This window comes from Camelus ferus, chromosome 31 (assembly GCF_009834535.1).
Source record: "Camelus ferus isolate YT-003-E chromosome 31, BCGSAC_Cfer_1.0, whole genome shotgun sequence".
In the NCBI taxonomy this organism is placed as follows: domain Eukaryota; kingdom Metazoa; phylum Chordata; class Mammalia; order Artiodactyla; family Camelidae; genus Camelus; species Camelus ferus.
The window spans coordinates 9,848,651-9,874,509 of record NC_045726.1 but is presented as its reverse complement, the minus strand read 5'-3'; the positions used below and the strand labels follow the sequence as shown (position 1 = coordinate 9,874,509).

General features: G+C 46.8%; 1 protein-coding gene across 3 annotated transcripts in view; it reads right to left on the bottom strand.

Moving 5' to 3' along the window:
• The window catches only part of ZNF395 (zinc finger protein 395), a 40,347-nt gene extending 19,090 nt beyond the window's left edge, over window positions 1–21,257 (bottom strand). The window contains exons 1-2 of one of the 3 annotated variants that reach the window (XM_032470866.1): window positions 21,239–21,257; window positions 20,847–20,947 (exon numbers count right to left, since the gene is read on the bottom strand). In XM_032470866.1, the coding sequence (XP_032326757.1) occupies window positions 20,847–20,884 (38 nt within the window). In that variant the 5' untranslated portion in view covers window positions 20,885–20,947; window positions 21,239–21,257. Of the gene's footprint in view, window positions 1–19,993; window positions 20,197–20,846; window positions 20,948–21,238 lie in introns of those variants that run through there. The other 2 variants (XM_032470867.1, XM_032470868.1) reach the window with 2 other exon arrangements.
• Window positions 21,258–25,859: the final 4,602 nt, after the last annotated feature.

Sequence of the window (25,859 nt, the reverse complement as noted above, 5' to 3'; positions counted from 1 at the left end):
TGCCATCACCACCTGAATGCTGCCTGGTAGTTCTCAAGCCTTAGTTTTTTCCGGGGTGCCTTTTCCAGAAAAAAATTAAAAAATAAAAATAAAAAAACAACTTCACTGAGCATATCTTGACCTTTTCTTCCCAGAGTATTCTCTGCCCAACCTGGCCTTCGATAGAAAGTCTCCAAGAGTAACCAAGGGTCTGAGCTAAAACTTCTACGTCTCTCAAGTTATGTATCCGACCCTGTTACACTATTTTTTTAATGTGTGGTGTGCATCTTAGATTTTCATGAGTTTAAGATACAAAGCACTGAGCATATTAGTAGTTAATTCAATACCAACATTTCTGTATCAGCTGTTCAGAGAATGACCATCTGGATTCTCAGGGCATTCTAATCATGTCTTTTTCCAAATTTTTTTTTAAACCTCTAATTTGAAAACACATATGCACCCCAATGTTCACAGCAGCACTATTTACAATAGCCAAAACATGGAAACAACCTAAATGTCCATCAACAGATGACTAGATAAAGAGGTTGTAGTATGTATACACAAAGGAATACTACTCAACCATGAAAAAGAATAAAATAATGCCACTTGCAGTAACATAGATGGACCTGGAGATTGTCATTCTAGGTGAAGTAAGCCAGGAAGAGAAAGAAAAATACCACAGGAAATCACTTATATGTGGAATCAAAAAAAAAAAGGACCCAAATAAACTTATCTACATAACAGAAACAGACTGACAGACATAGGAAAAAAAACTTCTGGTTACTGGTAGAGGGTGGGAAGAGATAACTCAGGAATTAGAAATTTGCACCTCTTGGGGAGTGACAGAAATGTTAGCTATCTTGATTGTGGTGGTGGTTTCATAGGTGTCTACATCTATCAATAGCCATCAACTTGTACCTCTGAAATATGAGTAGTTTGCTGTACAGGAATTATACCACAATAAAAGCGTTTTAAAAAATTAAAAAATAAAAACTGGATTACACCACATTCGTGTATAACAAACAGTTTAGACTATGGTACAATTAAAATTAGACTACCAGGATCGGCAGGGATCTGAGGGGTTGCCCATCCCCCATTCAGGGCCAGTATCCTCTCCACAGCATCTCCTAGGAGTGAGTATCCAGCCTTCCCATTATTGTGAGTAACAGATGTAACACAAATGGAAAGGGAAAATAAGGGCCCCAAACAGCCATGCTATTTTCATATTCCAACAGATGGGCCACAGAAATAGGTCACCTGATATGGTTACACTGAATTTTCTCCAGCAAATAATAAATGACCCTGATCAACAAATACTTCTGCTGGGCTGACTGCACAACAGTCATTCAATCAAGTCAAAGAGACCGTTCTGTTTGCACTGCCGGCAGGGAAGGAAAGCGTTTTCACAGTTCAGCCCAGGAACAAACACACTTCCCCTTCCTTCACACCTAGCTCCCCGTTTGCTTTCAAAACCACCAGCGCCCTTTATTCACTGCCCCGTAGGGCACACTGTACTCTGTGTTACATAAGAGAAGTCTTAGGCTCAGTACTTGCCACCCAGGGCTCAGTGATCTAGAAGATTTCTATTAGTACCAATGGACTACATCTCCCTTAGACTGCAAGCCCCTTGAGGACTGAGACCATACCTTGCTTATCCCAACAGGTTTGTGATTGTGAATGATACCATTCCCAGAGGTAAAGAGAGCCACAGATTAAAAAATATGTTGTAAGAAATAAAATGAAGACAGCTATCAAAAGCCAGAGTAGAGGTTTAGTGTTCAAACTTGGTTCTCAGACAGCTGTGTTCTCTTGAAAACGAGGAGTGAAGACTGTATAAGGAAGCAGGGATAAGTAAAACCATGCCTACAAGGACCTGCTGTATGGCACAGGGAACTATATTCAATTTCTTGCAATAACATATAATGGAAAAGAATCTGAAAAAAAAACACATCTATACGTGTAAGTGAAACACTTTGCACTATGCCTGAAACATTGTAAATCAACTAACTTCAATAAATAAAAATTAAAAACTAAAAACTCTTTATAAATTTTTTTAAGTCATGCCTACAAGCACGCCACGTAGGGTGGAGAGGTGATCCAGCACTGTTTTCGTACACGAACGGGGGCACGCATGCACGTGTGGGCGCCCGCACTGTGATGAAACCTGATTTGGACCATAGGAAACCATGTGAGAGCTCCAGCAGGAGGCACACAGATGAATTATTGCTGCCCCAGCAATTCACCCAGAGCCAGGTGGCAAGGAGGGAACTGGGAGCTGAGCATCTCTGGGAGAAAAAGCCTCAGAGAACTAACAGTTCCCTCCAGCGGTTTGCAGAGGAAGCTTGTAAGCTGCGAGTTAATGCAAACGGCCAATGAATGCCTGCACGGCACTCGGCTTTCCATTCTCTTTGATACACACATGTGGGGACTTCCTTATTTTCCCAACCTCCCAGCAACTCAAGAAAACATGGAGGGACAATATAATCCTAATTTGACAGCTCAGAAAACTGAGGTTCTTTCAGAAGGCCACTGATTTGCCCAAACCAGCAAGCTGTGGCATCTGCAGCATTCCTGGCCCCTCCCTGGTCTAATTTTCTCTTCCCCAGCAGCAGGACGGGGGCTCGGGACAGAGGACTCTGGAGTCCCTCGGCCTGATGCCTTCATATCCCCTTGTCTGGTCTTCACAGCACTGCAAGGAAGACAGTGTGAGTTTCACTGGGAAGAAGGGATCTATCGGAGGAACTTACAGGAATGAAAAGTGAAAGCTGGCAATGAAAGAACCATCCCCCAAAATATAAAACACAGAGGGGAGAATTTAAAACGCCTGCAATCCAGGACCCATTAGCTTAAGTCCCTGAGTGTTGCTTGCACACGCCAGGAAAGGATGCCTTCGTGGTCATGCTGCCTGAGGTGCCAACCCCCAAGACACGAGGAAAAGGGTTCCTGATGTTCTCAACGCTTTGAAGGCAGAGAAATGCAGGCTCTCTATTGTTTCATTGAAGTGGTTAAAGCAGAAAAACTATTTGAAACGCAACAGTCATTTGAATGAATAATCATGTTCCCCCCCCAAAAAGAAATCATGCTCCCTGACCATGCTAAACAAACAGGAGGGTTGCAAGGGAGGGGAGAGCCACCTGGTGACTTTCCTGGCTCAGATCAATAGGTAATAAAAAGGCAGCAGCCCTCGCCTGGGGTGGGTAATCAGAGCACACAGGGCTGCAGGTGCCCAAGAAAGGAGCCACCTGGGCCAGGGGCCAGGCAAGGAGCGGGAGAGCCAAAATTAAAGATGCGAAACAATGCACCCGCAGATCAGAGGGCCAACAAGACACCTCACAAGAAAAGAGAAGCGGGTGAGGGAAGGGATCGAGGTGCCCGAATACCCCCTCGGGAGCCCCAGTCTCACCTGGGAGCCACCTGTGCAAAAGGTAAAGGTAAGCCAATGGGAAAGCAGCTGTAATCTTGGAAATTATAAATCACAAGATAAGCAACATGTGCTGCTGGAATGACAGAACATTCTAGTGGCAATAATATTTAAAAACCTGAAATAAGAGCTGGACACCAGAATCTGTTCCAAGACCAGGATGGCTGTCTGGCCAGAAGGGAGGTACCAGGCTTCTACAGACCAGCTTTTAATCCAACTTTTCCCTTTATTCTGACCCCCTAGTGTACAGGCTATTTCAGGATCGGAGTAGTTCCTCACCCTGTCACTCTGTCACCGTCTCCTGGGAGACACTGCTCTGCTCTCCTGGGACTGGAACATTTCCTCCAATGCCAACGGGAATGCTTCCAATCCCCCAGGAGTGCCTGTGGCTGAAGGTGGGGCAGGAGTGGGGGGAGTCTGGATACACCTGGGGAACTAAAACCAGCTCCTCAAAACAGAACCAGCACATGCAAGAGCGACCGAGCCCGGGCTCGCTGCAGAGGACGCCTCTCCGGGGAAGTAGCACATGGCAGCCTGTCACCTTGACCTGTGTAACTTGTGGCAATTGGCCGCCACCTCAGAGCTTCCATTTCCCACCTTACCTGGGGAAAACGAGAACAGTGCCCAGCATCTGGAAGGATCGCAGCAGCTGTGCTCCCTCCCCTATTCCTCGATTTCAGCCTGGTGCTAGACAGCTAAATGACACAGCAAGCCGTGGGGAGTGCTTAGGCGCCACTGTCCAGCTGGCATCTGGGGACTGAGGCTGCAAAAAGATACTCAACCAGAACCAGCAACACAACTACGGACTCTAAAGGGAATCAAGGAGCTGACCACGGGGGAGCCACTGATTCACTGAAGTCACAGAAGAACTGATTTCCGCAAGACGGGAACCCGGGAATCCAATGGATTCCATTCAGAGGCCAGCTGGCATCGATGGACCAACCCCAGGGCTCCCTGCTTTCAGCTCGACACCCAGCCAACCAGCTCTGCCCTGAGCCCAAGCCAGGCCCCCACCACTGCCGGTCTCCCCCGTGGCCTGGCCCCTCGCCTCACTCTTAGTACCCAGGTCCCAACCCTGCTCTCTTCTCCCAGCCGAAACCTGTCTTGCTGCCCTGCCCGGGGCGGGTCAAGGCCTGCGGCCAGACCTCCCCAAGGCGGAGCGTGAGCAGCCTCTGCAAGCAACCTCCTGAATCTGATGCCTGGGTCCCAGGTTCCAGCTGTCCTGGATCCGGATCCACGTTTACCTGTGCAGACCCACACAGCAAACAGGTCAGCACAGACTCACCAGGAAGCCGGGGGAAGAGGCACCACGGAACCAAAATGCCCCTGTTTTAAAAAAAATCTGCTAGTATTCAATGCAGGCGCCAGGCTTCTGCTGAGGAACTGAACAGGACAACCAAGGAGCCTCCGCTTCAGACCCTGCCTTTAAAGACCTGTAGGCCTCACTGAGCTCCACCTGCAACCCACCCCCAGCACTTGCTTATTAAAGCACTTAATACGCTCCAGAGCTACATGCACATACTTGTGCTATATAATTAGATGAACGAATCAGAATTTGCTTTTCAGGAGAATGCAAAAACCATCCAGCAATCTGACACCTATGCCTGATTTTAAAAAAAAGACAATTTTTAGGATGAAGCTCATAAAGTTAAATGAATGTGCGTGCTAAAATTTTAAAGTGTTTGACATAAGTTACAGAAGTCGAAATTAAATGTGTTATGAATCAAGGGGAGAAAAAAAACCTGCTGAGTGACTGGAGGGTGAAAGAGACAGACTCGTTTCTCCCAGAAAACAGAAAGTCAGCCTAAGTGAGGAGACTACAGACACCAGAAGGAAGATGGTTAAAGACACGGTGAAATGAGGGAGTGCAGGAGGGGCTGGCCCCAGGCACAAGCCACCAGAAAGCAGCCTTCTCTGAAGAGGCGGTTTAGGGAATCTTCATGCCCCATAACTGTGGGGCTGAGGATGCGTGCAGTGGCCACACAGAGATGCAGACGCAGGCTAAAGGAACGGGCATCCCTGTCCTAGCTCACGATATCGGGGCGTCCACTCTCGGATGTCCTTCCTGAAATGGACAGAGGATGAGAGCATGCTCACTGGTGAGGACGTTCTAAGCCAAAGTGACCAAATAAACATGGATCGATCAGAAACCAGAGGGCCCGCGAACATGTGCTGAGAGAAATGAAGGATGACGCTGAGGCTCAGTAGGTTGCGGCCATGACTGCCCAGCGCTGGTCCTGCCCCAGGACAACTGACGAGGCTGAGACCACATCAAATCCTGCCCCAGGTCAAGCAGGCAGGCAGGCAGGCAGGCAGGCTGAACTTGGTTTAGGGCCAGCAGAAGACTAGACTCTTTCGAGGGGAAAGACAGGAGGTGTTCACAAGCCACAAAATCGCATCTAACGACTTCCTTAGAACTGCTACAGAGTCAACGGGCAAGAGAAAAAACACGATTCCGTGCAATCCACAACCTTTCGAAGACGGACAGTCCTTGAGGAATGTTCCAATAGCTATCACTTCTCAAAGACGGATATGCTAGCCGCTAGTGAAGCATTTCACGGACTGTATCTCACTCTACCCTTCACAATAAGCCCATGAGATCAGTACCATCGTCTTCTCCATTTTACAGATGAGGAAACTGAGGCTTGGGGAGGTTTGAGAATGCTCCCACGGCCACAGAGCTGGGAAGTGACAGAACAAAGACATGAGCTCAGATACGTCTGATTCCCAAAGCTGTGCCCGTTCCACTTCATTAGACAGGAAAACTATGCATCAAGTGAGAGTAAGGGACGAGACGAGACGAGGTTCCTTGTTAGTGAAAATTTGAGCCGCTGGAGGTTAATGTGGTGGCAGTGGTTTGGGCACAGAGGGGAAAGGAAATGCAAGCTAGGAGAGCCCAGCATCGAGCCTGGGGCTCCCTGGGATCAGGGTTACAACTACTCTTTTTTACACTTTTACAAATATCCCAAAGAGCATGCCCAGGGGAACAATCAGGGTTTGCAAACGAGCTCTAACTGCCCAATTCTGTGAGCTCGGGCAAATTACCCCGTCTCTCTGTGCCTCCGTTTCCCCACCAGTAAAATGAGAAAAACTCTGGCTCCCACTCCAAAGGAAAATCGAGGGCTTTGATGAGGCAATGCAGGTTATTTTCAACAGTGTCTTTAGGAGTCACCAAGCTCCCCCCTCCCTCGGGACTCTGATTCCCCAGGTCTGAGAGAGAAGCCTGGGCCAGAATGGGAAAAGGCACCGCCCATGCAAAGCTCAGTAAATATTCGCCTAAAAAAGGCACCAGGCTCTGGGTGGCGATGAGCCAAACTCAGAGGAAGATTACAGGAAAAATGTTGCTCAACTAGGGGAAAAGCAGACAGTAAAGTTTAACATCGATGAAGGCAGTGTACTACACTGAAGGGAAAAAAAAATCGAAATCATGGAGGAGCTCTGTGGCAACAGTGAGAACCCAGTAAAGGGACCTCTGTGTCACTGTAGCCCAGAATGTCATCCTACTGTGGTCACAGAGGCCAAAAAACAAACAAATCACTTTGCCCAGTACCACTGCAAAAGTACTAAAAACAGGAAGAAACACACTGCCCACTACGCTCCTATAAACTTACAGAATCGTCCACACTGGGAACACGGGTGGCCGCCCACCGAGAAAGATGTAATAAAACCAGAGGACAGTCCCCTTAATGGGCTGTGTGATGGGGAGGGCACGCTAAGGGAGCCAGACAGACCAAGGCCAGTAGGGCCCTCTCTAGCAAATGAGAGAGATAAGACAGGGCCCCAACCTTGACCAGAGGAGGAGATGCCTCAACACCCCCAAAGGCAGCAGTATAAATGCCTTACTGGGTTTGAACAACTGTTTGAATGCAAGAGTGGGGGTCCCCTGGGGTCAGAACCAGAAGGTTTTCCAACCTCTGAGTTAGGAATCTGAAGACAAACGCATGGGGGGTAATTAAGGCTGCAACAGGGCTCTGCCCTCACCAGCAGGGTGACCTGTGGCAGCAGCACGGGCCCTTCAAACGCAACAGAGCCAAGCCCTCCCTTACCTGGCTAAGGCCTGGGTTTGGTCTGCCATGATGAATTTGCATGTTTTCTAGGAGTTCCCAGAGATCTAGAGATGATGGCAAGAAGTGTAAATACAGAGAGACACGCACCATCCTCCAAAGAAGATGGAACTGTTAATAGGAGTAACACGACAGTGTTGAGGTTTTAAAAAAAACAAAAACAAAAACATGAAAATGCTTCCAAACGCCCCACCCTTGGCTTGCACGATGAAGCCACACTTTGTCTTCTAAAGACAGACGGAGAAGCATCAACAAATGCACGGAAGGTCTCCAGCCAGGGAATGAACTGGGTTTAGAGTTTACCATCCAGAGTCCACCAAGTGCTGCCCATGCACCCAATGGACTGTCCTCCAACCAGGCCAAAGTCCTCAGGGGACCAGACAGAACTGACTCTGGGGCTCAGCCGAGCTCTTCCCAACACCACCCCTTCCAGCTAAACAGCGCTGAGGCGTTGGGGCCACACGCCTAGCACAGCCTAAAGCCCACCATTCTAAGAAAACAACTGCATTCTGTCTGAGCCCACCTCCAGGACGCCCTGCCGACATTAAGTCTGAGCTTGGAACTGACCTTGTAATGGGTCTTTATTAAGATTTAAAATTAAAGTCCGGTCCCCACCCTAGAGAAACACTCACACGAGTTTCAAAGAGGCCTGTGCAGCCATGTTTATTGTAACAGCATTTGTAACCATAGAGGATCTGGAAATAAATGTCCATCAATTAGGCTAAATCAAACAAAGGTTTAGCCTTCTGAGTCTAAGGAAGGCCATGCAGGAGCTCAACAAACCCAAGGAAACCTCTCCGTGCTGAGAGGGAGCGCTCACCAAGACGCCCCGGCACTGCTGGCGGCCGGGGCGGGGGGTGGGGGGGCCAGCACACTACTATTTGCAGGGCAGCGCGCTTCACTTTTTAAAAATTCTATAGGTATAAATGCAAGTATGTCAAGCATCTGAAGAATACCAACAAATGAGTAACAGTGGTTAACCTCTGGGGAAGGACTGGGATTAGAAGTGCTTGTCAAGGAAGATTCTGTTTGCTCTGAAAGGTTTGCATTTTCTTTTTTTTTTTTTTTTTCCTACAGAGAATGTGTTCACCTACTACTTGCGGAATGAAAATTTCATTTCAGCATTTAATTTTCTTAAGACAGGCAGAAACTAAGCCTGTTCCATACATTTCAGTCAAGTGTCTGGGGGGCAATTTCTACCCGAATCTGGACGTGCTTCCCGGGAGGCTGAGAGCTCAGCACGGCAAAGCCATGGGCTTTGCAACAGATCTTGTTTCACTATTAGAAGACCAGCTTTGGGACTCTGTGGATGGTTCCATTTAGATGCTAGTTCAAGGAAGAGGCAAGAAAAAGGAGAAAAGCAGGTCAGGGGGCTTCTGGGTAATTCAAAGGGGTGTCTTAGGAGTAATTTCAGTTCTCTGAGTTGAGCATTCTAGCTCTCCAACACCACACACACACACACACACACACACACACACACACACACACACACACTCTGTCTAATGGCAGCCTTTGTGCAATCACACGTAATCCACACCAGGCCTAGTTGTCTGTGCCTCAGACCCTTCCCTCTGTAATCAGGATTTCTAACGTAAATTCGGATCCCGTGGGCTAATGAGAAGGAAGAATCCAACCACCACATTAGACAAGCTCCAAAATATTATTTACTCCCCCGGCTCACCTAACCATACAGAACAGATTTTTAAACACACACACATACTCCTCCACCTCTTCAAAACACTATGTATAATGTCCTTAGGAACACAAATTTCTAATATTAAGGACTGAGTAGGCAAAACTAACCTAGGGTGATAGAAATCAGTTGCGGTCCTTCTGGCTGGGAGAGGATTGACTGGAAAAGGTCATAAGGAACACTTCTGAGGCGATGGAAATGTTCTGTCTCAAAGTGCATTTGTCAAAACTGATTAAACAGCACACTTCAGATCTGAGCATTCCACTGTATGCAAATTACACCTCAATTTAAAAAAAAAAAACCTACTTAAACACTGTCTCTCTGCTGGCTGCAGCAGAACTTTGAGCTGTCCTATCAGACATCTGAAATCTCTGTTGTGCTATGTAAGGAGCACAAGTACCATGGCGACAGTCACCATAAAAATAGATAACAAGATTAAAATGGATAGAGGACACATGAATTTAAGAACGGCACACCAGGAGCAATTCATTTTCAGTAGAAGAAGTAAAACAGAAAGAGGAGAGGGAGTTTTTCATTCTCCCCGCACTGTGAAAAACAGTCACTGAATGTGGTTGTTTTTACTAAAAGAGTTTTATGGCTTCCCAATACTCAAAGGACAAAAAAGGCTGAGAGCTGTTATTTCTTATCGTATTTTGCCTTAAAAAAAAAAAAATGCTAGTCTAAGTTTCTCCCCTCCCCACTGTATGTGGCCCACAAACCTGATTCCTACAGTTTAACAAGCACAGCTGACGTGCCAAACACCGTGTCCAAGTGACAGTGACATAAAGGCCGCTTGGGCCCTTTATCATCAAGTGCACAAAGATTTCCAGCTTCCATTCTGAATAACCAAGTTCTGCCTATAGTTTTTACAGACATCGAAACTGGCACCCCCGAGGTTGTGCACCCCGGAATTACCCCACTTTTATGCCCAATGCTGATTTTGCAAATGCCAAAATGTGGGCACGAATCACATGGCGACACAAATCATCTTGTGTCATTCTCCAAAAGATGAGATAAACCTCTATTCTCTTTGCAGAGCCCTCTAAGAAACTTCTGCTCTGTGCTTTGCCCCAAGCACTGCCCCCAACAACAAAAGAAGTAACCCAAAAATATCAGGAAGAAAACCTAATTTTTTTTTTAAAAAAATCAGAATGGATCCTTAAGAAACTATGTATTTCAGTAAAAATGTTGGCAAAATTAAATTTCCACATGTAAGCGACAAATAATAAAATCACAAAAATGAAAAAACTTTCATTCAAACCACAAATTTATTGTCTGATATAAACTAAATCATATGCATTCCTGGAAAACCCCACTCAAGATTTTCTTTTAATGTATCTGTCCCTTGTTCTCTCTGTCACTAAACCTACAGAGCAATCGCAAAGTTCTGACTTGTCCCTGGTGTCAGGATGGCATTTAATGTGCTGTACCTGGTGATATAAATCTGCAGGGTAAAAATGAAGAAGGAGACAGTGAAGGGCACTCCCAGGTCCTCCACAGCCACGCGGAGGACCCAGGAGTCAATTAAAGGTCCCATCTTGATTCATGCATTATAATGAATGTAACTGGCCAATAAACACATTAGTCTTCTGTATGTCGATCTATTTTATTCATGGTTATTTGCCATTTCCACCCCACCCCCATCTTCTTATTTTTCCTAAAGACCAAGTTCAATTTTCAGCAGCTCTGGGGCCACAAACTCAGTCCTAATCCACCTTGGAATAGTTCTCTTCACCTTTTCTAAAAGGACCCCAGATCCATTTACAAACATTTTTTAAAGCGCTTACATGATGATGTTGACTCAAATACTATAAAACTTGAGGTATAGCCCATATTCCACATTATCTTTCAGTTTTAACAAGTCACACAATAACCTGACCTACGAATTGGAGAGGACTTTGGAGGTCAGCCTAATTCCTGTTCTCTTCCACAGCACCCCTAATCCACAGCATTCAACCCAACTTTAGTACCTCCAACGATAAGAAGGTCACTAGTCCATGGACACATTATTTCCATTGCTGGCCAGGTCTGCCAGCTTAGAAAGTGCCTTTTCAGACTGCACTGAAATCTGCTCTCCCAGTCTTTGGGGTTAAAAGGAACCTTCAAGCTCATCGCCTTCAGTGTAATCATTGACCAGATGAGGAGTTACATAATGGAATCATTCTGCAGAGGAAAAATCTGGAGCTAGAGAGGATACAGCAATTGTTCCATCCATTGGTCATATTCCAACACCAGGAGCAAAAATGAAGAAGTCTACTCTTTCCTATAGCTGACAACCATGAAAATATTGGAAAGCACTACTGTGTACCCCATGAGTACACACTAGTCACACCTGATCCCACATCATCCTAGTCTCCTTCCTGTGGATGAAGTCTTGTTTGTTCATGTTTCTTTTAAATCATGGCCCCACAGTGGTCCAAGTGTCACATGACCAGCAGAGGTCGTTACGACTAGATCCTCTGATTGGACTGATGAATTTCAGATCCTGTTATGAACCAGATTCAATTTCTAAGAAGGTCGGTCTCCCCCTTTCAATCAGATCATCAACTTCAGGTCAGGGACCGAGTCTTCTTTTGTGACTCCAGTGTCTAATCACTGCTTGGCACATAGCAGGTAGATACTCAAGATTAGTCATTGAACAAACCATCTACATTTACCACATCCTGTCCTTGAACAATAAAATGTTTTTAAAAAAGCAATGTTTGGGGCAGAGGCGGGATATAGTTCAGAGGTAGAACATGTGCTTAGCATGCACAAGGTCCAGGGTTTATTCTCCAGTACCTCCATTAAAATAAATAAATAAATAAGCAAGCCTAATTCCAATGTTTTTATAAATAAATAAATAAATAAATAAATAAATAAATAAATAAATAAATAAAACTAGTTTTTTGAGAATTAAAAGACAAACCACAGACTGGGAGAAAATATTTGCAAAAGACACATCTGATAAAGAGCAGTTATCCATAATACACAAAGAACTCTTAAAACTCAACAATAAGAAAACAAACAACTTAATTTCAAAAAATGAGCCAAAGACCTTAACAGACACCTCACCAAAGACATACGGATGACAAAAAAGCACATGAAAAGATGTCATCACAAGTCATTAGGAAAATACTAATTAAAATGAGAGACCACTACACACTAATCAGAATGGCCAAAAGCCAGATTACTGACAACACCAAATGCTAGTGGGGATGTGGAGCAACAGGAACCCCCATTCATTGCTGGTGGGAATGCAAAACAATGCAGCCACTTTGGAAGACAGTTTGATGGTTTCTTACAAAACTAAACATACTCTTACCCTACAGTCCAGCAACTGCACTCTTTAGTATTTATCTAAAGGAGCTGAAAACCTACATTCACACAAAAACCTGCACACAGATGTCTATGAAGTATCATTCATAATAACTGCCAAAACTTAGAAGCAACCAAGATGTCCTTTAGCAGCTGAATGGAAAAACACACTGTGATACATCCAGATAATGAAATATTATTCAGCGCTAAAAAGAAATGAGCTATCAAGCTATGAAAAGACATAAAGGAAGGTTACATGTATACTACCAAGTGACAGAAGCTAATCTGAAGAGACTACAACCTGTATGATTCCAACCATATAACATTCTGGAAAAAGCAAAGCTGTGAGGCAGTAAAAAGATGAGCAGTTACCAAGGGTCAGGGGGTGGGAGGGATGAAGAGGCAGAGCACAGAGGATTTCCGAGCAGTGAAAGTACTCTGTATGATACTGTAATGGTGGATACATTTGTCCAAACTCAGAATGGACAACACCAAGAGTGAACCCTAACGTAAACTATGGACTTTGGGTGACTATGATGTGTCAATGTAGGTTCATCAATTACAACAAATGTACCATGCCACTCTGGTGGGGGAGGCTGATAGGGAGACTGTGCACGTGTGGGGGCAGGGGGTGTATGGGAAATCTCTGTACCTTCCTCTCAATTTTGCTGTGAACATAAAACTGCTCTAAAAAATAAAGGATATTAAAACACATAGAGAGCAGTGTTTTTCCCACTAGATATACATACACACTATAGAAAATGCAAATAGTAAATTTGTTTCTTTAAGATTTGAAATCATACTGCAGATGCACCTTAACTTTTAGCAGAAACATCTGTCCATGTTATTTTTAAAACTATTTCTAAACATTATTTTTAATGGCTATAATACTCCATTATAAAGACACTTCCATCAGGAAACCATAAACAAAACAAAGACAACCTACAGACTGGGAGAAAGTATTTGCAAATGATGCAACTGACTAAGGCTTAATTTCCAGAATACACAAACAGCTCATTCAACTCAGTAACATAAAAACAAACAACCCAATCCAAAAATGGGCAGAAGACCTAAAAAGACATTTCTCCAAAGAAGACATACAGATGGCTAATAGGCACATGAAAAGATGCTCAATATCACTAATTATGAGAGAAAACTACAATGAGGTATCACCTCACACCAGTCAGAATCACCATCATTAAAAAGTCTACAAACAATAAATGCTGGAGAGGATGTGGAGAAAAGGGAACCCTCCTACTTTGTTGGTGGGAATGTAATTTGGTGCAGCCACTATGGAAAACAGTATGGAGATTCCTTTTAAAACCAAAAACAGACTTACCAAATGACCCAGTAATCCCACTTCTGGGCATATATCTGGAGAAAACTCTAATTTGAAAAGATACATGCACCCCAATGTGCATAGCAGCACTACAATAGCCCAGACATGGAAGCAACCTAAATGTCCATCGACAGATGATTGGATAAAGAAGGGGTGTGTGTGTGTGTGTGTGTGTGTGTGTGTGTGTGTGTGTGTGTGTGTGTGAGATGGAATACTGCTCAGCCATAAAAAAGAATGAAATAATGTCATTTGCAGCAACACGGATTGACCTAGAGATTATCATACTAAGTGAAGTAAGTCAGACAGAGATAGACAAATATCATATAATATCACTTATATGTAGAATCTTAGAAAAAGATACATATGAACTTATTTATAAAACAGAAACAGACTCACAGACAGAAAACAAACTTATGGTTAGCAAAGGGGAGAGGGGAAGAGAGGGATAAATTAGGAGTTTGGAATTAGCAGAAATAAACTACTATATATAAAATAAACAACAAGGTCCTAATGTATAGCACAGAGAACTACACTCAGTATCTTATAATAGACTATAATGAAAAAGAATATGGAGAAGTATATATATATACACATATATATACAAAAAATTCAATCACTATGCTGAACACCAAAAACTGACACATTATAAATCAACTATATACTCCAATTAAAAATAAAAGACATCCATCAGAATCACTTATGGGTTACTTCCAGCCTAATCACACCACTGGATATTTAGTTTTTTTCCAGTTTTCCACTATAGTTTTTTTAAAAAAAAAAAAACCTCTAAATAATCTCTGCGCACAAAGCATCATCTACATTTTGGATGTGGTCTCTGAAAGTGGAATTATCCTGCCAGCAAGCTTTACATTTATTCCTTTTTGGGTTTCTTTCTTTCTTTTTTTTAATCTGGGCCCTCATTCTGGGTATCTTTGAACCTTGATTTATCTACCAAGTAAGCAATTCCTCCCACCTCCACTGACAAAAGCTGACAAACATACCCACCGTATCTTCATCCACAACACTGGAAAAAACGGTGAACAGCTCAAGGCCAAGAATAGAACACCACGGCACTCATTTTCAGACTCTTTTCCAGGCTGACTCAGTGCCACTAATTAACAGTTTTTGCATACGACTGTCAAATTAAATTAATAACACCACTCAGCCCACATGCCACCACTTATTTAATATGGACCATCCTATCTTAAGAAACTGTTAAATACTTTACTGAAGCCAAAGTGTACTGTAGCTGCTGCTTCATTTCTCTGAACTAGTAACCGAAACACCATATGAAACAGGAAATGAGTTTAATTTGATATGATTCGGCTGACTTCTTGCACCCTACGGCCACACTTTTTTTAAGCAACAAGCACTTCAGTTTCGACCTTTTTTTACAAAAGCAGTACTTTAAAATAATCAGACTGCGCACCTGTAAAAAGCAGGGTGACTCTTGTTCGATCCCTGTCACCTGTAGCTCCCCTGGGAAGCGCTCTGAATCCCAGGTGGTTACTGACCCACAGGGTAAACCAAACTGTCTCCTGACCACAGAGACCTGAACTTACTCACTCGTCCCCAAACCAGCCTAGTTTTCCAGGGGTCCGTTGCATTCACACCTGGGCTTGAACCAGTTATTCCATGACTATTATGAATCCCAGATTATCAATCTCTGGATCCTGGAGGCATACCCCTAGACCCATCCCAGGGAGGAAATAAGCAAAGAACATAGCCCCCCTCCTTGCTGTTCCTTTATTATTGAGTCACAGAACCTAAGCTCCTGCGAATCCAATGTCATACGGCACTTGGCGGTCATGACTCACATCTCACCAAGTTATTACCCCGCCATCGCTCTCAGAGGATATGTACCAGGAGCCACCATCCAAACAGGCCAGCCAGAAGAGGAAAATGGGAAGGCCTGAGAGATCTTGGGGTCACTAGAAATTGGCCTCACTATTAGATAATATAGCCCAAAGCCGTCTCTAATCACTACCATTCCAACCATCAGAAAAATCTTTCAAAGTCCCAGCCAGCAGCAACTCATAAAGTGTTGCTGACCAGCCTAAAACAAATCATTTGCGCAGAAAGCTCTCAGATTCCATAATGTCATGCTCCTACTCAAATCCACCAGTGGCCACCCAAAGCCTGAGACAGCGATCCCAAATTCCCTACTCGGCTTCCACGTCTCTTGAAAACTCAGGTCACAAATCCGAGGGCCTGAGCAGGGAATTGACAGCCACTGGATGGAGGCAACAGGGCACCCTGGGCCAGGACAGCTAGTGGCCACAGGGCCTGTCTCCCGCCCATGGAGGGCAGCCACCACTCAGCTGCACAGGCCTGCCTGACCTGAGTCTTCCTGAGAGTCCCAAATCCAGAGGCTTGCTGGATCATTCCCAATCTTTGAAAACCTTGGTGTGGTCCAAATTACAACGGTCCGAAGGCTGAACACATTCTTTGGGCCTCCCATTTATAACTCCTCCGCTACCCTTTGATCCCAGCCTACCTTTCCAGCCTGATTTCTCCCTCCTCTCTAACAAGGACTCCGTTCTGGACTCTCACACACCATGTGTACATCTCTAACTCTAAGCCTTGGCCCGTGCGACAACCCCCACCTGTGTGGCCCCATGAGACACCCCTAAGGGTTCATCCCGGACTTCCTTCCCTCTCCCAGAAAGTTCTTCCAAGCTACAGCAGCACAGCCCCTTCCTCGGAACCCTATGAGTGCCGATTTCTCTCTCTGGCATTTCACCACCTTGCCGGGCTCCTTCAGCACAGGTAGAGCCTCTCTCTCCATGGAGCCTGGAAACTGCCAAGCCCGTGCTCAGGCCTCCTTCCACCTACAGTGCCAATCAGGGCAGCTGAGCACACAAGCAGCTTCCTAAATCCTTCCTCGATGTGAAGGTGCTCTAGCACTGTTTTCCAAACTGTGGGTTACCATCCATTACAGACCAGTTAAGTCAACTTAGTGGGAGTCAACAGGCATTTTCAAATGAAGACTAACAGAAAAGAAAAGAAAATTATCAGCGGAGACTGCACCAAGCAAGAGGAGGTAGTATTTCATGAACTTAAATTAGATTTTTTACATACATACATGATTGAGTGTACTAGGTCATGATGTAAATTTTATTTCTTAATGTAGGTCACAGTCGAAACAGTGTAGAAAACACTGCTCTATTACCAGCAGATCAGCTCAATCAGTGCGCCATGGAACTTTTTTTTTTTTTTTTTTGACAGTCACGTAATCCCTAAAAAAAAAAAATATCTGATGAACACTTCTTCCCCCCATGAGTTGGCTTCCCCTGTTAGTTCACTGATCCTGCATCTCAGAGACACAGGAAAGCTAAGTAAGTGCAATTACATTCTCACTTATTCTGCAACTTTTTGCAATCATCCTTCAAATTCACCAGCCCTCAGATGTTGCAAGTTATGAGGCTTGGGGAATTTGCTCAGCAAATCACACTAAGCCACCCCTGCAACAAGAAAGCAGAATTCCGAGCTCAGGAGAAGCACCAGTTTTCCCTCTGCCAGCGAGTCGCTGGCTTCCTGGAACCTGGCAAAAGCTCCGGTCAGGAGGGACCTGGTCCCGGGAAAGGCACTCCCCCAAGGCCCCAAATTTCCTCCTTGCTCTTTTACATCATCCTGCTGGCCCCTCATCTTGTTGCTTCCCCCACACACACCCTGCGAAGGACACCAGGACTAGACTGAGGGTCTCAGTGGAGAGCAAAATGCAGCTTGTTTCAAAGCCCAACAATTTCTGTGTTTAGCGAATCTCATTCGACTTCCCTTCAATCTCAATGCCACCTTCCTGGTTAGAAGAGTAAGTGGCCCCTCCTCCTTGGAGCCTCAGTTCCCCAGAGGCACTGTGCCAATTTCAGGTTCAGGACCAGGGGTGTCACCTGAGTGGCAAGACAGAATAAAGCCTTCTAACTCCGACCTCTGTCCCCTTTACTAGCAGCCTCTACTGCCTCCCTATGACCAAGAAGACACTCCTCCCCAGAGCCCTCCCTCCCCCCAGCTTTGGCAGCCTTCCCCACCCTACACACCCCAGTTTCCCACCAATCTCAGAGCTGCAGCTGCCTGCAAGACACCTATGTTTGGATGTCTTGGCAAACACGAGAAACTTCTCTGCAGCCTGAGTGTCAATTACTTCTCTCCAAAACACACATTTCCGATTTCTCGAGTTACCAACTACAGCAGCTCCGAGGCCCTGGCGTGTAATCAATTTCCACAAAGAATTAATTCCCCTTCATCTCCTTCCTTCACCCTGCCCCTGTCAACAGATTATTTCAACAGCAATGCTTCTAAAACCCACCCTCTTTTCCATGTCCAGTTATCCCAGTCCAACCCCTGGGCACTCCACAACTGTAACAGCCTACTAACTGGTTTGTCTTCTAACATGACTTTTTAAAACCATTCCAAACACCATTTCATTACATCAGTCTCCAGCTCAGAGACTTTACTGTCTCCCCAGGACCCACAGGGTAAAGTATAATTTCCCAGACTGGCTTTCTAGGGTGCTCATAATCTCAACCACTGCTTCTCTCCATCTTTAGCTCCTACTGTTCAGGAAATACCCCCTAGTCTGGCCAAAGCCATCTCCTTGTCCCTCTGCAGTTATGTTCATTTGCACCTCAGGGCTCATCTCAAGGGTCTCACGCTCCAGGAATACAGTCATGATTCTCTAACTCCAGCAGCATCTATTCCACACCTCACAGTTTGACAGGTAACTGTGCCGTATCTTGAGGTCTTAGTTCCCAGGCTGGAGTCTTTCTGTCCCCCCACCACCCCCGAGATTATAAACCCTGGAGGGAATCATCTCACATATCTTTTGTGTCCTCTCACACTGAGATAACTGCCTGAACCTCTTTCTCCTCCCGTAGTCCCTTTGCGACCTCTCACACCTGTTACTTCCTCCTCCCTTGCCTCTGGGCCCGTGCCAGAGGTATTCTCCGCGTGCACAGCATATTTCATAACTTGGTACTCTAAGTCCATTCCCTCAACTCTAACCATGCCTTTGATAGTCCCGCTGTTTTTGCAGCATTTGCAGTCATTCTGGCAGTCAGAGCACATTCATTTGAACTTGAGCTCTCAAATCATTTCCACCTGGTCAGCTGGCTTTCTGAGGTCTTCGATTTCTTGGGTGCCTCTTATCTCCCAGAGAGCCTGGCATGGTGCTGAGAATACCGCAGCCCCCGTGTACCTGTAGCACTGAACTTCACTGCTATGTGCTCCTGGTGTTTCAAGTTCCTTGAGGCCCGGAACCTCTACACAACACCTTGGGATAGCGTCATAAAAGGTCTTCAATACCTGTTGATCACTCACTTTCAGGCAAAATGCACCAAATACACTTTTCTAGAAAAGGTGGTGTAAAGAACGGACTGGTGGCCTGTAGGTAACCCCTGCACCCGGCCGCCTGGCGGAAGCGCTCCAAAACCCACCGGGGCACAGGCCAGGGATGCCTGAAATCAAGGAAGTAGCGGCACCCTCCTCGTTGCCTGGCAGGTGGGCTGCTTTATATTTGAGTCCATCCTAAAGTGGAGGCGCTGAGCCCTGAACTCCCAGGCAGGGAAGAAATCGCAGCCTTTGAAATTGCTTGCACATGACAAACTCCGCGCCCAGGCCCCCACCCGGGCACCCCACATGCCCACAGTGCCAGCTTCCAGGAGGGCTGGGGGCCGCCAGGGAGCAGAGGCAGTGAAAGCGCGCAGAAGGAAATGGGGGTGGACAGAAGGGGACCAGACGGTGGGGGCCAGCCCCCGGGGTGGAGGGTGTGTCGCGCCGCGCGTCCTGGAGCCCGGCACTCGCCCGCCCGGCCGCTCAGCGGAGCGGGCAGGAACGCGCGGGGCGCCTGGAGGGCTGGGCCGGCGGCCCGGCCGGAAAGGGTCAGGGAGGAGGCAGGTCACCCTCTGTCGGAAAGACGACTCGGAGACAGCGCTCAAAGTTGGGGAGGGGATTCCTTGGAGAGCGCCGGCGGCAGTCGAGATAAACAAGGCGGCGCACGGGAGAGCGGGAGGCCACCCCCCTCCCGGCCGGCGCGGCCACTGCCGCAGCGCCCCCGCGCCCCGACCGGCCGCGGCCCCCGCGACGCCCGCCTTCCGCGCCCTCCGGCCGCCGGCCCGGCCCCCGCGGGCGTGCGGAGCGTGGGAAGTTCCCGGGGCCGCCCCCGTCCCCGGGCTGCAGCGCCGCGAGGTCCCCGCGCAGCTCACCTCGCCCCGCCACGAGCTGCGGCGCGGGCCGGGCAGCTCCCGCTCGGACAGCTCGACTCGGCTCAGGGCTGCAGTGGCCGCGGCCCCTGCCCGCCCACCCGGCGCGGCCCGCCGCCCCACTCCGCTCCGGCCGCCCGCCGAGGCTCCGTTCGCGCCCACCTGGCCGGCCTGCCCTCCCTCTCCGGGACACTGCGCTCACGTACGCGGCCGCGGCCACAACCCGGCCCGGATTCCCCGCCCGGGAAGGGAGCGGAGGCGCGCGCCAGCCAGCTAGCGCCCGGGCGAGGCTGGGGACACACCCCCTCGCCGCCCTCCCCCCGCGACCCCCGCCCCCCGCCCCGCCCCGCCCCCGGCGCCGCGCGCGCACGCGGCCTGCGCGCCTCTCGCCGGCCACGCGCGCCCGTGCCCCACAACCCCGCGCCGGCGCCCCCACCGCGCGCCCCGGTGTACACACCCCCGGCTGCTCGTAGACAGTGGGCGCTCAATAAGTGCCCGAGTGACTCCTCGCGCACATGCGCACTTGAACCTGACCGAGTGGTGACGCCCCCGCCCGCCTCCACCCGCCCCCACCCCCAATCGGACCCGGCGTCTGCAGCCCCGAACCAAACTTGAGTGTTGGCTTGTTTCACTGAGCCGCCAACCGAGCCAAAGTTTCTTGCTGTTGTTTTTCCAGGCCAGGCTCTAGGACAGCCTTCTCCGAGAGAGGCCGAGCTCGCCTCAGGGCGGGAAAGGCCGCCAGAAAGCGCCGGGCGCCACCGGCGGGCGCTGGGCGGGGGCGATCGAGACCCAGGCCGCGCAGCCCCGACCCGCCGAGCGCGAGCGAAAGGCGAGAGGAAGGGAGCCGGGAACCAACCTTTCCATTTTCCTTTGCTTTAATGTTTTCTTCTCCATTTTATGACATTTTACTGTATCTCACTCGTTTGTAGTTGCAAAGTGAGGCGTTATTTACTGTTTCTGGAATTAACAGGAGAGAAAGTTAACTATTAGCTTTCAGCCCTTAAGTAAACAATACCAGTTGCTTTTGGCACCGTTAGGCTCTGGCTTTTGTATAATTTGTAACGAGAATTGAAGCTGTTCCATTGTGTTGCTCTGTGTTTTTCAGAGATAAGACCAGAGCCACAACGGTAGTGAGGGGCCCCGGTGCCTACATGTATGAGCGTAGACAGATTCATAGTCAAATAAACTTAATGAACAGAAGAAATAATTCCCCTTCCCCCAAAAGTTTTAAAATATTTTTGGACATACTTGTTGAATGTGCAGTCAGTTCACCTTCTGTCTGAGTTACGCCGTTTCTCTTGCAGAGAGTCAGTGGGAGGGTGCTGGAAAGGAGTGCCGGCTTTGCAGTCAGACAAGCCCGGTGTGCAATCCTGATTTTACTGCTGAACTAGTTTTATGATCTTCAGCAGGTTCTTTTATCTCTGTTGAACCTCAGCTGCTTTATCTGAAAGGTGAAATAAAAACATAAGTATGGTGCCTAGCTCAAACCAAATAAGCAATACATACTATCTCCCTTCCCCCATCTCCCACCATTTGTGACAAAAATATCTAAATAGAACCAAAATTCCTATAGGACATTGGTTCTCAACTGGGGACGATTCTGCCCCCAGGAGACATTTGGCGACGTCTGGAGACATTGTTGATTGTCACAACTTCAGGCAGTGGTAATTCTCGAAGCTAATAGGTAGAGGCCAACAATGCTGCTAGATGTCCTGCAATACACAGACCAGACCCACACAACAAAGAATTACCTGGTCTGAATTGTCAATAGTGACACTGTTGAGAAATCCTGCCACAGGATAATTCTGCCATGGAATAACTCACCAAAGACTGGTTCTACCTTTTAATTCTCATCCTCAAGGAAACATTCTTATTTTGGCATTTCTAAAAAAAAACAAGAAGAAGAATGAAGGCATTTGGGGATCACAGCAATTATATTAATTTGCAAAGCTTTCCCTTCACATGAAAATGCAGGTGAGAATTTTACACTTTATTACTAAAGGAAAATTTTACTTACTTCACAACAATGTATGCTCCCTTATTATTAAGGTATCTGGTTATATATTATGTATTACTACAATTTCCAAATAGCTTTCTGTTCTGTTTCCCTTTTTTCTCAGACGGTGGGTGTTGACTCACTTCTGCACACTCACCTCTCTGCTAAGTCCCTCACCTCTGCTGAAGTTTATAATATAGTCCGTGCCCCCAAGGAACGTCCAGCCTAGTTGGAAGTAGATGAATGCACGTGCAACAATTAAGGAACAATACAAGAGCATGTAATTAAGCTTATTGCAGCACCCAGACTAAGGTGGTTCAGAGGAGAGGGAAATGAGTTCCCGCAGTAACGCCCAGTGCTGTCGGGCTGAGGTGTTCTGGAAATGTTTGTTGAATGAAATAAAATAGTGAAAGCTTTTGACATGAGGGTAGGACTCTGCCAGTATATAAACTCCAATCTGGTATTTAAACTGCTAGACTTTGTAAATGGATGGCGGTGCCTGGCTGCGAGTTTATTTATCTTCAAACGTCCAGTTCAAACTTGTAACCAAACCTATATATTTCCTAAGACGATTGAACTTTAATAAAACGGAAACAGTCATTCATTGGACAAATATGTGAGTGCCTGCTGTGCGCAGAGTGAATCAAAAGTCTCTACATTTGAACAGAACCCATGGCTTGTTCTGAGACAGGCTGTCCAGAGGCATGTGCTCTTGCAGCACATGCTGAATGAATATCCCCTTTCTCGGCAGGTATGTACTTGCTCAGAATGCATTCCAGAGTTTCGCACATTAACTCAGACTTGGGGAGAACTTCCCCTCACAAACATCCATTCCCAAACACACACCCTGCACTCAGCACCTTTGCACAGACTCCTGTCCTAAACACACACTGCACAGCATGTGGGACACGAAGCAATTTGTGCAGAAAAAAGGTGTAAGTGATAAATGACAAGGCCCTACTGTACCACACAGGGCATGATTTTCAATATCTTGTGATAACCTACAATAAGAAAGAATCTGAAAAAGAAGAGATGTATTTCATCATATGTATATGTATAAATGAATCACTGCTGTACAGCAGAAACTAACACAACGTTGTAAATCAACTATATTTCAAATAAAAAAAAAAAACAATATAACTGGTTGGTTTCCAATTTTGGTTCCCCCGAACCCTCTGTGAGTGGAGCCTGCCCTCCCTGAAGGCTGTCCCATCCTACAACTGCCTTTCACCTCGCTTCCTTCTACGCTCTGGCCCCCTCTTAAAATGTAGGCACGTGTACCTTCTTTCCATCAAAGTAAGTAGCTTCTCAGAGACTGTCCCCCCTTAGCTGGGGTTAAGCAAAGCAGAACCCGTCCTTGCTTCCTATTATAGGAACACATTTAAAGGTGATCTTTAGGGCAGTCTCAGAGACCACCACCTTCTCCAGTCCGTCAATGGAACTGTTTTCAGGCTTGCCTCCCTCCAATCCCCATTTGCCACTAGCCTCTCTCTTCTGCTTAAAACTCCTCAAAGGCTTCCTGGAGCTTTTATAATAAAGTCCCAGCATTGTTCATTAAGGTCCTTCATGGCATGGCTTGTTAATTCCTTCTCCAGCCACCCCTTGCCTCTCTCTCTCTCTACCTCCTTCACTCTGCACTCCACATGTGCTAAACTGGACTTTCGTCCTTTGCCTGAACTGACTTTTTTTCATTGTTTTTCTTCGCCTAGGACACTCTCCACCCCTCTCTCTCACTCCTGTACCTGGCTATCCCTATCCATCCTTCAGGAGTCAGCCCAGATAGCACATTCTCTGGCCTCCAAGACTGGATTAGGTGCCTCTCCTTCAGGTCCAATAGCACCTATACTCGCCCCTGCATCTCATTGTACCAAAATCGCCATTCTCCTGTCCTCATCCTCTACAAGACTGAATATTCTATGAAGACAAGCAGTGTCTCTTGTCTCCATTGAATACCCAACATCTGGTAGAGTGCCTGGCATGGAGCAGGCACGTGATAAACATTGGTTAATGATGAACTGCTAGCTGGACCTAGGGGACTGATGAGCTATTCCACCTGTGGTCCAGGCACTCCCTGGTTGCAAGCATTCCTCAGATGCTTAGAAGATGTCAGGGTTGGTGAACTTTCTAACCATTTATTTAGAACAGGATGAGGCCTGTGGAATGAACCAAGTCCTCAAGTTCCACCAGAGCCTCATTTTATACATAACTTGGCTTCTTGAACTCCAGGTTTTAGTCACCAGTGATCTACTTGACACATTCACTTAGATGTTGGATCAGATCTCAAATGTTTTATGTCTAAAACCAGACTTCTGATTTCCCTCCAAAATTGGCTTCTCCCCATCTCAGTAAATGGCAATTCTGTTTTTCTAGTTGCTCAGGAAACAAATAGACAAGCAAAAGCTTGGAGTCCTTTCTTTAATTCTTAATGCCTTTCTTTCTCTCATGTTTCACATTGAACCCACCAGAAAATCCTGTTGGTTCTACCTATGAAATATAGCCAGAATTCAGTTACATCCTTCCATTTCCAGGACTGAGTCACCAGCTGGACCACTGTCTCTCCGAGCTGGACTTGCACAATAGGCTTCTAACTGCTTTCTCTGTTGTCTACCTACACTCCACTCAACACCACAGCAGCCAGAGTGATCTTTTTCAAACCTAAATCAGATCAGATTACTATTCTGTTCAAACCAACTGCTTCCCACCTTCCTCATTACAAGGCCCCCAGTCAACTCTCTGGCCCCACCACCCACCACTCTTCCCTGGCTCCCCCAGTGCCAGCCCCACTGGCCCCCTTGCTCCTCCTCAGACCCACTCCAGCGCAGCCTTTGCAAGCCTATTCCTTTAAGCCAGAATGGTCTTCCTCCAGATCTCCACATGGCCAGCTCTATCACTTGATTCTGGTCCCTGTTCAAAAGCACTCATATGAGAAAGACATTCCCTCGCTAACCTATCTAAAACAGCACCACCCAAACACCCCTTGGCCCTGCTTTATTTCCCTTCTTAGCACTTATCACCACCTGACAGCCTGTTTCCATCCACTTGGCTACAAATTCAAGTATAGTACAGACTGCAATTTTCTTTACTGTGTGTCCCCAGCTTCTAGAACAGTGTCTAGCATACAGTGGGCATTCAAGAAATAATCATGAATCAAAGCTCTGGTTTGACTGCCAAAAAGCTACCCCTGAGTAGGTTCGTATCTCCTGCTTTAATCCCACTCATCCATCCAGAGTTTAGCTCTCCTACATTAGGGCATCGGGATACTGGCTGCCCAATTGCCCGCCACCCTGCTTCTCATCCACTTAGACCAGGGACTTCTACTACCCCTAGGATACAGAGTTCTAAACACAGATTCCACATCACGACCTCAAAAGAATACTACTGAAAAGAATGATACTGCAAATTGTGCATTTGTAGCATACTTGATGCTTTTCTTTTGACTAAGAAAAGTCACAGTGTATCCGAGTGACAAAAACAGACCCAGCACCTATTTTAAGCTTTTCGTTCTAAAAGGCACAAGATGCAGGCACTCTAAAGAGAAAGTCGTTTGCAGGTATGCCTGGGGCAACTGGCATCTTCTCTCTGACCTATGCAATCTGTAAGGCCTTCCTGGAGAAGGTGGGCTTTGCATCTCATTGAAGAGAAAGGATTGATAGGTTGCACGTAGGTTATTCAAAGCTAAGGGTATCCCTGGAATAGCAGCTTAGATCTGCACAGCCACACTTTCCGGCAAACAAGCCCCAGCACGTGTGAAGACACCCACAGATACACCCGATGCATAAGCCCAGGTCCCTGCTTTCTTCTTCCGAGCTCTGAAACTGGGACTATGAGCAAGAGGACGTATTCAAAAGGGGAAAAACTGAGCTGGCTTTGGGA